General features: G+C 37.4%; 1 protein-coding gene and 1 long non-coding RNA gene across 4 annotated transcripts in view; both read right to left on the reverse strand.

Annotated features, from left to right (window-relative positions):
- LOC150045645 (uncharacterized) overlaps positions 1 to 16,983 on the reverse strand; it is a 213,704-nt gene that overhangs the window by 133,245 nt on the left and 63,476 nt on the right. Inside the window, exon 3 of one of the 2 annotated variants that reach the window (XR_016532829.1) lies at positions 2,642 to 2,694. The exons of the other annotated variant lie outside the window; for it this stretch is intronic. This is a non-coding gene — a long non-coding RNA (uncharacterized LOC150045645). Of the gene's footprint in view, positions 1 to 2,641; positions 2,695 to 16,983 lie in introns of those variants that run through there. 2 annotated transcript variants of the gene reach the window in all.
- Positions 7,121 to 13,077, reverse strand: LOC150045659 (olfactory receptor 8B12). Of its 2 annotated transcripts, XM_090319620.1 has the most exons (2): positions 13,063 to 13,077; positions 7,121 to 8,059 (listed from the first exon to the last, which is right to left on the reverse strand). In XM_090319620.1, exons 1-2 carry the CDS (start codon positions 13,075 to 13,077, stop codon positions 7,121 to 7,123), a joined length of 954 nt encoding a protein of 317 aa, XP_090175746.1. The 2 variants fall into 2 exon arrangements, with proteins under 2 accessions (XP_090175746.1, XP_090175748.1); XM_090319622.1 differs by lacking the exon at positions 13,063 to 13,077 and having other exon boundaries at positions 7,121 to 8,077.

Consider the following 16,983-nt stretch of genomic DNA (forward strand, 5'->3'; position numbering starts at 1 on the left):
TAATAGGAGGAGGGGGGAAGGAGGGGAACTGGAAAGAAAACATGACTTTACCTAGAGAAAAACATTTAAATTTACTCTATAAGCTGGGCTCTGGTGGTTCACACTTGCAATAATAGCTACTTATGAGGCTGAGATCTAAAGAATCACAGTTCTAGACCAGCCTTTTCAGGTAAGAGCTGATTGCAGTGGTATGCACTTGCCATCCCAGCTAATATGGGAAGCATAAAATAGGTGACAACAGCTCAAGCATGGTGAGATTCTATTTTAAAAATAGCCAGTACAAAAAACAAAAACAAAAACAACAACAACAACAACAACAAAAAAAAAAAACGCACTAGAAGTGTGGAATTACTTGCCTAGCAAGTTCAGAGCCCCGAATTCAAACCCTGTACTAAAAAAAAAAAGCCAGGCGTGCTTGCTCACGCCTGTAATCCTAGCTACTCAGGAGGCGGATATCTGAGAATCAAGGTTCAAAGCTAGCCTGGGCACTAAAGTCCATTAGACTCATCTCCAATTAACCACTAGAAAATCGCTGTGGCTCAAGAGCTGGGTGGTAGCCTTGAGCTGAAGAGCTCAGGGACAACACCCAGTCCCAGAGTTCAAGCCCCACAGCTAGACAAAAAAAAAATCAGCACCTGAATTTGAATTTCTCATTGAAAAATAATAAGCATAATTAAAGCCCATTAATAAAATATCCTTTAAATCTTTTTTCATATTTTCTTTGTTTTCCTTTTTTAAATCAGGCATTTATAAACAAGAAAGCATACGTTAATTACATAAAAATAGTTTCGTATAGCAGAGTAAGCCACCATATTGTCATTAGCAGCAGCATAGGACAGAGAGGATGCAGGGCTTCGGTGGTTATGAAAGTACAGTGGGGCTTTCTTCCTTAATTGAGGGGGAAAAAGTCATAGGAGACTCCTGACTTAAAGCCAGAGAGGAAGCGCCTTCCTCGGTCCTGGGATTGGAGGGGTGGATGGAGCGCAGAGGGCAAGCCTGGGTTGGAAATGGGGCCAGCGGGCTCGGCCACGCAGGACACCGCCACGAGGCAGCTTGTCCCCTCTGGCAGATGAGCATTTCTTTTCTCATTTAAAAACAACCCCGAAAACAAAACAGCTACCAGTGAGAAAAGTTTCTGAAAAAGGAACCGCCTATGCACGTCTTTACATGTGAGCTGTCCCTCCGTGGCTAGCTCTGCACGAAAGCGGGCAGTCGTGGACGGGAAGCTAGCTGCTCACGGGTAAGAATGTTATTGCTGTCGCATTTTCCCTCCATTAAAAACCTTTCAGAATAGAAATGAGTAATTAAAGTGATACACAACCATCGTGACAATGGGTTCCCACACAGCGAGTCAACAGCCAAGGCGGCGGTGGGAATCTCGCCTCCCTTTCTCTGAGAAAAAAAACGGACTTGTGGCCTCACGCGCACTGTGGGGCGGCCCTGGCTGCCCCAGTGCACAATGCCCTCCACGGAGCTGCCCCGCCGGCTCAGCCAGGACGGCCCTGGTTTCACACGGGGCAGGGAGCCAGAACTGCACAGCAGAACTGCCCCAAGGCAGTGATAATGCCCACGGCGGGTCCCTAGCAGGTCTAAGTCCCATGAGTACAGATTCCAAAACTGCGACAGAAAAGCCAAAGAAAAAATTCCCAAATGAACGCTGCATATACACGACGTCCCTTTTGCATTGCACTTTAGGAGCGGGAGGGGCAGCAGCCGAGCCCCCCTCAGTAAACCAAGGGCGGGGCCTGCCGAGGACCTCCTCACCGCAACACTAGGGCTTCCTAGCCTCCTCTCTGCTTCTCCCTGGCACGGCCCATTGTTTCTGGGGTCGTCTGTACCTGCACAGGCGCCCTCCACCGCGGCCAGGGAAATGATTCTGCTCCAGCTTCTCTTGGGAAAGTTTAGCAACTTTCTTCCTCAGGCTATTGATTCATTGGTTGAAGATAAACACAACAGGGGTAGAGTCTAGAAAAGATCTATCAGTTTCATCTGGACCAGGAAGTTGTCCTCCCTCTTCTTTACCCTCTTTTTTTTTTTTTTTTTTTTTTTTTGCCAGTCCTGGGCTTGAGCTCAGGGCCTGAGCACTGTCCTTGGACTTTCTCAAAGCTAGAGCTCTGCCACTTGAGCCTCAGCACCACTTCTGGCTGTTTTCTATGTATGTGGTACCCAGGAATCGAACTTGGGTCTTCATGCATGCTAGGCAAGCACTTTAACCACTAGGCCAAACTCCCGGCTCCTCTCTCTACCCTCTTTTTAGGTAAGTCCAATTCAATGACAGCACACAGGCCCATGTACACTTTTTCGTTTGGGTTTTGGTTTGTGTGTATGTGGTGGTGCTCTACCACTTGAACCTCTCTCCCAATCCTCTTTGTTTTCAAGCAGGCCTAGATTGAGATCCTCCTGTCTCTCTCCCTCCAAAGTATTAAGGATTACAGGCATGAACCACTGTGCCCAGCTCAGTGCACATACAACCTCAAGGACTTGCTGACCCTACGCTCTGTTTCAGCAATGACAATGGTTTATTGTTCAATTTACACTTAGAATTTTCTACATCCCTCAGTGACTGATAAATCCTAATTCCACTACACAAAGAAATGTAGAAACACAATTCATTAAAGCAAAATTAAAATAACTCAAACAGCAGGCTCTTCTTGAGATCCAAGAGTAAGGGAGGCGTTGGAGGTTCACTGGAAGCTGTAAAGAAATTTGTCTGTTACTTTAGGGACAGTTGCCATGGCCACCTCATTTCCAAGTGAATCACCATCAAGCATTCACTCAAGCCCTGTTACCTAATGACTATCTCCAGTGCAAGTAGCAAGCAAAAATAAATATTTTGATTTTTTCCCATTTTTGTATACTGTCAACTTCCAGAACTTTGAGACTAAGAAAAATAATTTCCTTCTTTCTATTTTCTTCTAGTTTCAACCCTGCATTTCATGACATATTGTGGAATGTATGAAGACTTACATACTACAAAATATTTTCCATATGTAACTCATGCATATACATTAGTTCTTAGACCTCCAGCAAATCATTAAGTTGCCAGAAGTATGATTCAGAGGCAACCACTAACAGCACTGGGATTCCATTTTCAATAAGAAGCACTCAGTGATGTGAGAAAAGTAATGACAGAGGTGACTTTAGTTCCTCAGAAAATAAGGATAATCAATTTGTCAACAGTCATATATATATGTGTGTGTGTCTACATTATATTTTATGTTCAATTGGTTTTAGTAAATACAGTTGGCAATACAATGTGCCAGAAACAAACTTTCAGTCTCTTAGAGGCATCTTCCACATTCTTTTTACATGTGTTCCGTCAGGTTCAGTTACCAGTGTCCCCTTCCTAAGCTATTCCACTTTTTTTGCTTCCTTGAAGTGTTGGTGAGCTCCTTTAGTTCAGAGAACCCACAGAAAGGTTCTAAATTGGTATCTTCAGTTTTTAATCCTCTATTAAATTCCTTCTCTGTGTAGCCAACATTTTTCTGGATAATTCTAAAAGCTATTCTACATCCATCTTGGAACTTGAACACAAAGATAAACGCAAACTTTTCTCCAAAAGTAGGCATCCTCTCAATAGCTACTGTTATTTATTTGTAATCAATAGTGACAATATACAGTGTAGAATTCAGACCTATTCTAGGGTAGTATCAAGGTATACCTTCTGTCTCAGGGAAAAATTTATCAGTAGCCCATTTCCCTTTGCTTTGCTCTGAAATGTAGCCTAAACAAAACAAAAGCATTGCAAACATAAACTTTGAAAGCTTGCAAATCTCAACACAAGTCCGTATGAGCTGGGAAATTTGCTTGACTTTTCTATGAGGTTTCTAAATTTTTAATCTAAGCATGAGGAAAATAACTATAAGCAAAGATTGTTTTAATGATTAAATGAGGAGGGTAATGGGGACCAAGACATGTGAAAGGGTATCAATCTATGTGAATTAATGCACCTTCTACCTGGCAAATATCATGTAACCCTTTTATTCATTACAATAAAAAAATAAATTAAAAAAAAGAATAGGACAAATGTAGATTTATAGACATATTCTAGTTATTATAAATGACGGAAACTAAAAAAAAAAAGACTAACCAGCTCTGAATATATTGCTTTTTAAATTTTATTGTTGGGATGATGTCGAATATATTTATTTTCAATTTTTATTAAATAAATAAAATATACCCAGTATTTGTAAGAATAATGATAGTTAATATGCTTGGATAAAAGTTCAATGATGAGATGGGATAGGAAAAGACTTAAGACAAATCAGTCCAAAGGCTTTACAAAATTATAGAAATAGGAAACTATGACAGAGCCATGTGCTGTGACATGATATTGTGGTTCATCTTAGAATCTCTGTCGTTTGACATAGAACAATATTCTCTTCTTGAGATCCAAGTAAAAAGAATAATTCTTGTAAAATAATATAATAATTAACTTCCAGGTAAAATTAGATTCAAGACACTTCACCTTGGAGTCACCCTGAATTTCTAATTCAAGGTGAAGTAAAATCCATGGCGAAGTACCTAAAGGTAAAGGAAATTGAATAGTTCAAGGGAATTATCTGTAAGTAAAATTAGATTGAAATACATTCACTGAGCTTCATAATATCTGGCTTTATTTTTTTATTTATTTTATTTTTTTGTCAATCATGGGGCTTGAACTCTGGGCCAGGGCGCTGTTCCTGAGACCTTCAAGTCAAGGCTACCTCCCTACCCCCCGGGCCTGGACATTGTCCCTGAGCTCTTTAGCTTAAGGCTATCACCCTGTCCCTGGAGTCACAGTCCCACTTTTGGTTTTCTAGTGATTAATTGGAGATTAGAGGCTCACATGCTTTCGTTCTTTAGTGCCCCACCTGGCTTTTAACCTCATCCTCAGATCTCAGCCTTATGAGTAGCTAGGATTACAGACAGGCGTGAGCTACCTCGCCTGGCAGGTTTTACTTTCTTATTTTATAGAAAAGTAATTTCCAGGCAGAGAAAACATAGTGGTTTTGTAGATGAATGGATCAAGAAGATATGGTATTTAAACACGATGGAAGAATGACATTGCCTCGTTTGTAAGGAAATGGAAAAACTTGAGAAAAAATCATATTGATTGAAGTAAGCCAGAACCAAAGAAACATAACCTCCATGGTTTCCCTCATCTGTAATAATTAGTACACATCTAGGAATCTCCTAGCAGAGAATCACAGCAGCTCAAAAGCTATGTACATATGGTCATATAGGCTGAAACTAAGCAAAATGAACTCTAGGATATGGAATCAAGAGGTTTATCCTTGTGATCGTTGTTCTTAATGCACTATGTGATGTTATTTCTATACTTTTCTTTTTTCCTTATGGTTTATCTCATGTTGTTACTATATCTAACTTGGGTACCTGGTATATTATATGTTTATTTGTTTATTTGAAACAGGGAAGGGGAAAAACAAGATGATTGGGAGGGGTGGGAGAGGGAAATTGGGAGAAAAATATGGGAAGGGGTATCAACGTTCAAGAAGTAATGTACCCACTACCTGATGAATGTAACTGTAACCCCTCTATATATCACCCCAATAAAATACAATTATTAAATTAAAGAAAGAAAATTTAGTGGTTTGTCCAAATATTTGTTCTAAGGCTGCATATTGCCCCTTGTGTCACCACAATTACTAGAACAAAGAGTCCTGATTTAAGCAAGTTACTTACCTTCTCAAGGACTTCCTTCTTCACCTCCAAGATTCTGACCACATCACCTAAGTGAATGTGTGCCACAAAACAGGCAAACACTCATTATACTTCCTTTTACTTTCTCTGTCGCCCTTTGTTTCTCTACAATACCCAAGTACACAAATATAAACAAACAGATTTATCTGTTCCTTTGATTCTAACTCAGCAAATCTACAACCTCTATCAAAAAGGATGTTGTCCATATTGTAACTAAGTTCTCATTCTCTTCCCTGGCTGTATGCTTCTGTAGCACACTTTCCTGGAACGGTATATTCATCTCCATTGCCTGTCTTCCTACAGCCATGTAATGGAGGTAATTATTGCTTCTTTTTTCTTACCCTTTTAAGAAGAGCAATAGAAAATCAAAGTTTTATCCTCAACATCCACTTCCTCCCTGTAATGCACTCCTCAATTCCTGTTGTTATTACAGAAATACAGGCTGAAAATATTCTGCAGATGTCAGCTGACCTTTAAAAATGTACTATTCCAAACTTGCTTATTGAGAAATTACATTAAATTATTGTGAATAGAATCATATCTCTGTGTTTTGTCATATTTTTGAAGAAATCCACAAGGACAGTAATGAAGGAAGAAGTATAGAAATAAAGAAAGCCTGGACTTCAATGGCATAGATTTGAGTTCTAGTCATGACATTGTATCCCTAAGTCACAATGTAGTGGGCAAAATTTCTAATATCCCTTAAATGAGAAGCTAGACTAAATGATGTAAAAGGTCCATTTAAAATAAATAATCTAACCAGGTGCCAATGACTCACACCTGTAATCTTAGCTACTCAGGAGGCTGAGATCTGAGGATTGTGGTTCCGGCATGGGCATGAAAGTCTGTGAGACTCTTTTTTTTTTTGCCAGTCCTGTGCTTGGGTTCAGGGCCTGAGCACTGTCCTTGGACTTTCCTCAAGGCTAGTGTTCTACCCTTAGCTATCGCACCACTTCTGGCTTTTTCTATGTATGTGGTACCGAGGAAGCGAACCTGGGTCTTCGTGCATGCTTGGCAGGCACTCTACCACTAGGCCAAACTCCCAGCCAAGTCTGTGAGACTCTTATCTTCAATTAACCACTAGAAAATCAGAAGTGCCCCTGTGGCTCAAGGGGTAGGGCGGTAGCCTTTAGCTGAAGAGCTCAGGGACAGAGCCTAGGCCCAGAGTTCAAGCCCCATGACTGACTAAAAAATGATCTATAATTGTATAAAAGTGTGCATAAAATTAAGAAATCTTGGAATAGTTGAGGTGGAGTGAATGTCAGAAAGAATAGTCCTGCATTAAACATTCAATCAAATATCGAGTCTTAAAATTCTGTCTTCAAGACAGGAAAACACTTAAAACTTTAATTCTTCATTACAAACATAATCACTTACGAATGAAACATTTTCTCTTTGTATAAATATAATTCCTTTCTTAAGAAAATATCCTTCTAGCCAAGGTTTTCTTCAAGGCAACTTGGACATCTTTATTCCTGAAGCTATAGATTAATGGATTTAACATAGGTACCACAATGGTATAAAACAGAGAGGATACTTTCCCTTGATCAAGAGGCAAAATTGAAGGAGGTTTGAGATACATAAAAGCTCCAGAACCAAAAAAAAGGGAAACCACAATGATGTGCGAACTGCAGGTGCTGAAGGCTTTGGACCTGCCTTCTGTGGATTGCATGTGAAGAATACTGAAGAGAATGAGGGCATAAGAAATAAAGATGGTAATGATGGGCATTCCGATGTCAATGGCCACCACAATGAAGACCACCCACTCGTTTACATAGGTGCTGTTGCAGGACAGCTCAAGGAGGGGAAGGAGGTCACACATGAAATGATTTACAAGGTTGTCAGCACAGAAGGTCAGACTCATTATGCTTCCTGTGTGGGCCATGGCTCCAGCAAATCCCATTCCGTAGACCCCCAGCAAAAGGAGAAGACACAGCTGGGGAGACATGGTGACCATATACAGAAGGGGATTGCAGATGGCCACATACCGGTCATATGCCATCGCTGACAGGATGAAGGACTCGGAGATGACAAAGAAGCAGAAGAAAAATAGCTGAGTCAGGCACCCAGCATGTGAGATGTAGTTATTCTTTGAGACAAAACTCATCAGCATTTTGGGAGTGAAGGTAGAAGAGTAACAGAAATCTATTAAGGAAAGATTGAAGAGGAAGAAATACATGGGTGTGTGCAGGTGGGAGTTGAGAGCTATCAGAGTAATCAAGCCCAGGTTCCCCGTCATGGTGATCGTGTAGAAAGCTAGAAACAGGAAGAAGAGAGGGAGTTGGAATCCTGGATGGTCTGTTAAGCCTGCAAGGATGAACTCTGTCACGGAAGAATTCCTGATTTCCATTCTCCTCTGAAGATGGAGATCTCTGGAAACAAAGAAGAGAACTACTTGGAAAGAAAGAATTACACCGCTATCACTCTTCCATATCTCTCTCTTATTCTTGAAAAAAAAAATCCACCGAAATATTTGAACTTTGGCAAGAAGGTGGGGATTTTTTTATTTTCATATTTTTGTTTGTTTTTACTATTTGCTATGAATAGTAGCAAACTACCAAGTAAAGATAACCTCCTGAGCAAACAACAGGCTAAACTTTGCCTCTATGGTGAAAGCTTGTGCTTCTCCACAGAGGGCTATAAAAACAAGCTAAGTATCCTTTTAAAAACAATTATCTTTAAGTACAATACAAAGCGGTTTCAATTCAATATGCTAGTTCATTGATCTCCTCCATCCCTTTCAAGCCTACTTATCCCCTCAATTTACCTAGTTCCATTTTCACATATGTACATTGAATATTTTGACTACATTTTCCTGATCTTCCTCTATCCATTCATCTGCCACTCCCCTTTTCCTTGACCACTCTTACCACCCTTGACCTCACCCCTCCCTACCAACCATGTCCCAGCTTCCTGATATTCATTTTGTTAAACTGTAAGTTAATTGTTCAAAGGAGTTACACCATTGGAATCCTCCCTGTATATGCCCTACTTTAGTCAATATGTCTGTGTATATGTTCGTGTGTCAGTCTTTACTATGTCCTCTCCTCTCCTGCTTCTGTTTCAGTTGCTGAAACCTAAATCTCTTTCTGGCAGTGAATGTTGACAAAAGGACAGAAGTCACCAAGGGTACTGGGTCATCTTGTCAGATAATAAGGGATAGTCATGTTTTTCCAACATCTCTTAACAGCAGTAGACTTAATAGTAACATTTTAAGGCTGACACTTATTTAGTGCTACTGTGAGAGGCTCTGCTCTAAAAGCTATGTGACAAGATTACCAACCTCATTTGATAAATGAGACAACTGAGATCGTGGAACTAGCCAACAGCCACGAAGCTACAAGAGCTACAGCCAGGGTCAGGGAGGCACTTACCTTCTTCCTTTATATAAATCCCTAATAGTATACTGTCTAATGTCTAAATAGAGCTTGAAAGCATAAAAATGTGGTGAATAAAGGAGGATCGCTTGGAACTCAGAGTCTTCCGCCACTAAAAGTCAAGCATCACAATCTCTAATTTATCTTCTCTTTCTTCTCTGAAGAATTTGACTTACAGGTGTTCATTCCAGATAAGGACCCTCCTGCTTCCCCAAAGGAGACAATACTTGCTCCTGACCTGTGGGTAACACAAATAAAGAGTGTGGTTCTGAATTACAGATCTCAGTGACTTGAACATGAAGACTGGGACTCTCTTAAGGCCCTTTCCTCAGAGATTACCCTCCCTAAGGAGGAAGAAATGTTTACTCCCTAGAATTGCTTAATGTGGCTCTTAAAACAATCCTTTCTTTAACAAGTTCATTGGATTTTAAACCTTAAGAGACTCAAAATATTCTCTACTCCAGTGTTTCTCAAATCCGGCAGAGTCCCACAATTGCAAGGATTATTTTGAAGAAATTTGGGGCTAACTCAAACATTTGGGATCAGAAACTCTATGGATATGGACGGATAGACTTGCTGTATGTTTTTCCTTAATATTTAGAGTGCCAGCAATTTATGAATTAACACAATTAATATTGCTCTCCTATTATAGAAAAAATACACTATGGAGTTCCAAAGAAGTAAAACTATTCTCCTAAGGTTACAGACCTACTCTCTACTTTAGCAAGCTCACATCAATGAACATACATGTCCTACAGCTTAGCTAGAATGAAAAGCACAAAAGAACCTAAATGTACATAGAAAATATATGTAAATCTATAAATAAACGATAGCATTTAAAGATAAATAAAGCTATGGAATACTTTAAAGATAAATAAAGCTATGAAATAGATTAACTAATAAAATTATTTTCATTTCTATATATTAGCAGAAACTTAATGAAATGAAAATTTTAAATACCATTTATACCAACATAAAAATGTAATACCTAGGAATATATTTAACAATATTTGTATATGACCTTTATACTAAAAAATATACTTAATAATATTTGTAAATTTTATATAAGTAGAAGAAGGATAGATCTCACTTATAGATTGGTAAACAGTGCAATCATGAATCACATTACATTTCAGTCAATGATGAGCTGCATATTTGATGATAGTCCCATTAAATGAGATTGCCTAGGGGCCGGGAGTTTGGCCTAGTGGTTAAAGTGCTTGCCTAGCATGCATGAAGACCCGGGTTCAATTCCTTAGTACCACATACATAGATAAAAGCCAGAAATGGTGCTGAGGCTCAAGCGGTAGAGCTCTAGCCTTGAGAAAGTCCAAGGACAGTGCTCAGGCCCTAAGCTCAAGCCCAGGACTGGCAAAAAAAAAAAATGAGATTGCCTACTACAGTCACAGATACTTAGTTTGTAAATGAAGGAAAGGAATTAAGAGTAGTGAAGTAGACCAGGTAAATAAGTGAATGGAACACAGTATCTAGAAATCAACCAACTCAGAGCATCAATTGATTTGCAATGTGGTAAAGAGGTAGCACATTCAATGAATGGATCTGAAAAGAAAGAGAAAGAGGAAAAAACAAAAATGATCACTAACTCTAATTTCAGGCCATATAAGATTTATTCATGATGGATCAGAGAACTAAATGCAAAATCATGTTGAGCCATCAGTGAGGCCTCTTTGAAGCAACAACCATTTTATTCCTCTCTTAGCCATTTTGTAACCTATTTATCATTATATGATGTATAATGTCTGATCGAAATTAGCATTAGTAATAGAGTGGAATAAAAAGAATATGTGATGACCAATTGCCATGATTACCAAGTGAAAATAGTAGTTGGTGAATTAAGCATAGGAAAAAATATGTAGCATATGAATTCAATTAATTTTAACCTCATGGAAGAGAAACAAACCTATCCATTTACGTTTCTCATATAGCTCACTCATGACAATTTCATGAAGTAGCTGCATGATTAGAAATCTATCTAATGTTTAATTAATCTTGAACCTTTTTTTTTGGTCCTGGGACTTGAACTCTGAGCCTGGGAGTTTTCCCTGAGCTCTCCAGCTCTAGGCCACCATACTACCCCTTGAGCCACAGTGCTACTTCATGTTTTCTGGTGGTTAATTGGAGACAAGAGTCTCACAGACTTTAGTGCCCGGGCTGGCTTTGAACTGCGATCCTCAGATCTCAGCCTCCTGAGTAGCTAGGATCATAGGCATGAGCCATCACACCTGGCTGATCTTTTGTTTTTAAATTCTAGTTTCAGATAAAATTATATAATTTGTGTTCTAGAGGATTGCAATTTTAGTTCCCAGATTTCTACTTAGCTGATAAATTATATACAGTTATTTAATAGTCACTTCTAGTAGGTTAATCTTTGGTCAATTAAAATACAAGCTTCAATATCAAGGACATATGGTTTCACATTGTTAGATACAAACCCTATGTGAACATTTTTTAGACACTGTCAAAATGTGGACAGTATTAGATAAATATAATTTCCCTAGGTACTCTGAATATTCTAACTGATGTGTAGATTGAATACTACTAAACCCAGATCTAAGTGATGGGATTTGATCACAGCTTTGCTTTGTTAGTACAACACCATTTGGAATGCTGGTATATGTAGTTTTCAAAACATTTAAAATAAACATTTAATAACTTCAAAAAAATACAAACTTCAAGCTGAGCTTCTGTTCCATTCTGCAAAGCAGAAACCTCCTCAACCTCTCCCATATATCTAGGTGGAATTAATTATTGGAAAGAAGCTACAGTGCAGTACAGTATCGATAAAGTGATAACCATAAATTTGCCTATAAAGTCAAGTTATTCCAGTAAAGTAATTGGTACTACGTTCTTTCTGTACTGGTGAATAATATAAATTATGGTTTGGCAAAGTATTTGTAAAGTGAAGTTTGAATTCAAGGTAACTTCAGGACATATCCTAGCTTTACCTCTTACTATTTAAATATGTTACTTTAATAAATGTTCAGTCTCTCTCAAAACTTCAACTCCCTAATCATGAAATTAAGATAATAATCACTTCTCAAGGCTTTGCTGTAATGAATAAGTGGGCTGATTAAAGCACATAACAAGGCAAAAAATGAAGTATATTAGATGATATTAACATTCAAAAATGTCTCTCTTAATGACAGTGATGTTTTATATAGATGGTGATGTCAGAATAGTCTGAAACAGATAAGTGCAGACAGAATTATCAACTAGAAAACTTTCAACAAGTACTAAATACAGAACGAGGTGAACCATATAGGTGACACTGTAACAGAATTGATATCCCAGTGGTACAAAAGCGGTTGATGAGAAAGGCACAAAATCAAGACATGACACAAAACAAAAATCAGTTATCAGAACAAAGTTACTGAGAGAAAGCTCTGTGAAATCGTGGAATAACTTATAGGGGAAGATTTGTGGCTTTCTGTAAGATTTCCTACATGGTCCATGACGTTCGTCTCCTTATTATTCACATGTGCTTCGCTCAATAAAACTGCTGTGCTTTACTAACAATACCTGTCCTTGCACCCTGCTGCAGACAATATCTATAAATCCCAAACCAGTGTGGACACAATGCCTGGCCTATTTGTTTCTCTTCTATCTTAGAATTAAACAATATTTCTTGTCTACTGTATAAAAAATCTGTTTCACATATTTTGTACACCTTTTCAACTGGTTGCAGTGAGATGACAAATTCAATATTGATAATTAGTCATGATCAAAAGGGAGAAATCATAACTATTTGCTTTTATTCAGCTGGACTTTTGTGGTGTATCAAAACATATGACAAAGAAGAAAAAGCAAAAACCAGAATACTCTATGCACGAGAAGATCTATCTGGAATATACAAAGCAGCCATCAAGTGGATATTATTAGTAGTCTTAATATTCTATATTTCCAATATACTCAAGCATGTGCTTAGAAAACTAAAGTACAAGGATCATATGAGCTCTCAGACAAGACTGGGCAACATAGTAAGAGAACATAGTTAATTAATAAAATAGCACAAACGAAATACACAAACATACACACATGAACATGTGTAAAAGTGAGAAACAAGGTAAAATTTAATCCTGAGAAAAAAGTGAGTGTATCAGTGCCATATCCTGCATGGGATACTGTAAAATTGCTTTTGCAAGATGGTAACATTTGGTCAAACAGTAAATAAAATAAAACATAAGATCTCATTGTGTTATTTATCACAAAGGCATATGCATCTGTAATTGTCTCTAAAAAAAGAATCACTTTAAAATCATGACTGTAACACTATTCATAGTAACTAAGGCATGAAAGCAGTCTAGATTCTCACTAAAGATGAACAGTTTATAAACTGCAGCTATATACCAAGAGAATATCATTCTTCCAGTAAGAACAAAATCAGTCAAGTATAGTGGCTCACCACTGTAACCATAGCTCCTCAGAAGGCAGAGATCAGGAAGATCAATGTTCTAGTCCAATTGGACAAAAAATTCACAAGATCTCATCTTAACCAATAAAGATTTGGGTGTGGTGATTCAGCTTCATTGTATATGTGCAGAAAGCATAAATAAGAGTATGGCTGTCCTAGCTAGACATGTGTATAAAAGCAAGACACCACTAGAGAAATAATGAAAGTAAAATGAGTTTGGGGCATGGCCCAAGTGGCAGAGTATCTGCCTGTTAGGCGCAAGACCTGAAATGAAGTCATTTTATGTGAACTAAGCCAGATTCAGAAAGATAAGTACCAAATATTTTCTCTCATGTGTGGAAAGAAAGTATAAAAGGTAATTGGTAATAGGGAAGGAATCAGAGGACAGAACGAAAAATAGGACAAACGTGGGCAAGGTAATGGGGATAAAACAAATGAAGTACTTTGTATACCTGTAGGAAAAAAATGGTAAAATCTTTGCTTTGAATAATTCATGTCTAAAATTAAACCAAAAAGAAAAATCTATATAAAAATACATTCATTAGTTTAAAAAAGCACTAAATAAATGGGCAGAGGGTAAACTTCTGGGTGAATAAATTTCCATAATGAATGAACACATAGGAATGAAGAGTATTTATTGGTCCACTCTCCCATGCCTTTCCACACTGTCATCTGCTGGTACAGCAGCAAGAGGGTAGACTCATGTGTCTATCACATTCAGTCTTCCTTTGCTAAAGCTATACAGTTCAGTTTAGATAATCTTTTGTTTTCAAAATCCTCTAATCATTCTATTATTAACTAGTGAATAAATAATGTTAAATAAAGAGCAACTAACATAATAGAGTAATGTGATGATGATAATGTTGGTAATGACTATGACAGTTATGGAGATGGGGAATAGGAGGATGTTGATAATGATGATGGTGATAGGATGGGGTTTTTGATGCTAAATGTCGCAACTTTCACATTACAAATAAGAGGAAAATGAATACAACTGGGAGAAAAGTCATGATTCATAGATTCATGATGCTAATTGTTTCTTGAGAAAGAACCACGGTCTCTAGAGTGGATTATACCCCCATGAGATGTTCTATACATACACATGTAAAAACAACAGTGACTCTCAATGTGACTGACTCATTTCTCCTAACTGTTCTGGTAATAGATACAAATCTACATGCTTCTAGCATTTACTGATGGCTGAAAACCAAGCCATCCATTGAAATTTCCAAGAGAAGTTCATTTTTTCTTCCGCACAGGTATTCTATTATATATCTTTAAAAATGAATAATAAGACTCTTTAGAACCTCTTCTTTATGTTGTTGTTTACAGAAGGAGAATTTATGACCATATATGGATATTCATTTCCAAGTGCTATGCTCTGGGTCTTATGTTCCCTGGGAAGGAACCTTGAGCCTGTGATGGTCTGCAGATTCTACAGTCAAGAGCTATAGTATTCATAGTAAGTATGTAATTTGTGCTTGCCATATGCATGTGTTACAAGATTATGGGAATGTAAAATTAAACTCATTCTGTCCAGGCTTCTACTACGTATTAGTCTTCCCATTGGTACCTCACTGAATAGCAAATTTTCTCTACTTTGCTTTGTAAAGCACTTATATCATTTCCTATATTTTAATAATTTTAGGGTAGAGATTGGATAAAATAATAATATATTTAAGCTATCATATAGACAAAGTATATGTATGAATATAATTAATATTTACATGTATATTATGAACATTAGCTAATACAAAGTTAAGTGCTTCGCATCAATAGTATACAATACAAGTTAATGTATATTAAATGAGAATCCTCTTTTCTTTTTGTGACTGGTTTATTTCATTTAATTTAATGTCCTCACATTTCATGCATCAGAATATTAAGAACTCTTACCTAAGAAGAATACCATTAGTATACTATTATTGCAGGAATCAGGTGAACTTAATTTATTTTGTAATATTGCATTACAAACAGATTTTTATTAACATGGCATTTAAAAGAAGGCTATAAATATGGCTGTACATGAATACCCAGAGAGGATGAAAAAAGTCAACAAAGATGTACACTATCAGTGTTAGCCAAAAAATAGAGAAAAATGTAGGAAGGGTTAATCTTACTGCTTATTTACATTTCTAATGGAATATAATGCTTGTATGCTACTTATGTATGCAATGAAATTAGTAATATGGTCTTTACTTAGTCCTAATAAAGTAATAACACATGCATAGGTAACAAGAAAAAAGTAAATTTAGTAGAGCCAAAACAGGTTGGTGCTAGGGATTCCTAAAAAACAGTAAAAAGATTTGCCCTTTTTCTAATTGGAAAACTCTGGGTAACCTAAAATTTTATAATTTTAATGTCTTTGACACTGTATAGTAAAATAATATAGATTTTTCTTTTTTCATATGGTAGGCAAATATTAAGATGTCAAACATATAGCATATTTGACAGTTACGTCTTTCTTAGAAAACAAGTATTCCAATTTAGAAGACTTCATATGGAAGGAAAGGGAAGATGCTTATTGACAGGAGAGAGAGAACAGTAAGGATATTTCCAAGTCACCTGTCAGCAGTAGGCCTTAGGCAGGTCATTTGGTATCTGACACATAAATTTTCTCAAAGGAAAAATGAACCAAATTTTGATTTAAGTCAACATTTTCTCTATATAGAGTATTTTCAAAAGTTACTGAGATTGACTTTTAAAGAACATGAAGCACATAAACCATTACAGAAAAGCTTCTAATTATATCAGGAATAATTCGTTCTGTGAAACTTATTTACTAATTTGAGAAATCCATTCTACTTGCTGGACGTTAGTGGCTGACACTGGCAATGCTAGCAAATGTTAGCAATTAAGGACATTAAGATCTAAGGATTGGGAAAGTACACATAACTCTTATTTCCAATTAATCACCAAAAAGGTGGAAGTGCCACTGTGGCTCACATAGATGAATGCTAGCACAGCATAACAGGGATAGCACCCAGGACCTGAGTTCAAGCCTAGACCATCAGCAAAAACACAAAAGAAATGCACCCCACAATGAAGTACCTATATGTTGCCATATGTACCAAAAATGTCCTATGCTTCCTATGTTCATGTCTAAAATTTGTTTTGATTGTTTTTGTTGTTGTTGTTGTTAATGTTTGCCAGTCCTGTTGTTTGAACTCAGGGCATGAGCATGGCTCTTGGGCTTTCTCAAGGCTAGAGCTCCACTACCTGAGCCACAGTACCACTTCCAGCTTTTTCTATGTATGTGGTACCGAGGAGTCGAACCCAGGACTTTGTTCAGGCTAGGCAAGCACTCTACCACTAGTCCAAACTCCTGGTCCTAAAATTTGTTTGCCATTAGCAATGAAATATTATCATGCTTTGGAATTCCAATCTGAGAATAATAATCAGAATTATCAGTGAAGCAATCATCTACTGAGGATGAGGCTAAGTGTCATAGTTCAAATGAAAGACAACAAA

This window comes from Megascapheus bottae, chromosome 27, assembly GCF_031878675.1.
Source record: "Megascapheus bottae isolate mThoBot1 chromosome 27, mThoBot2.hap1, whole genome shotgun sequence".
NCBI lineage: Eukaryota > Metazoa > Chordata > Mammalia > Rodentia > Geomyidae > Megascapheus > Megascapheus bottae.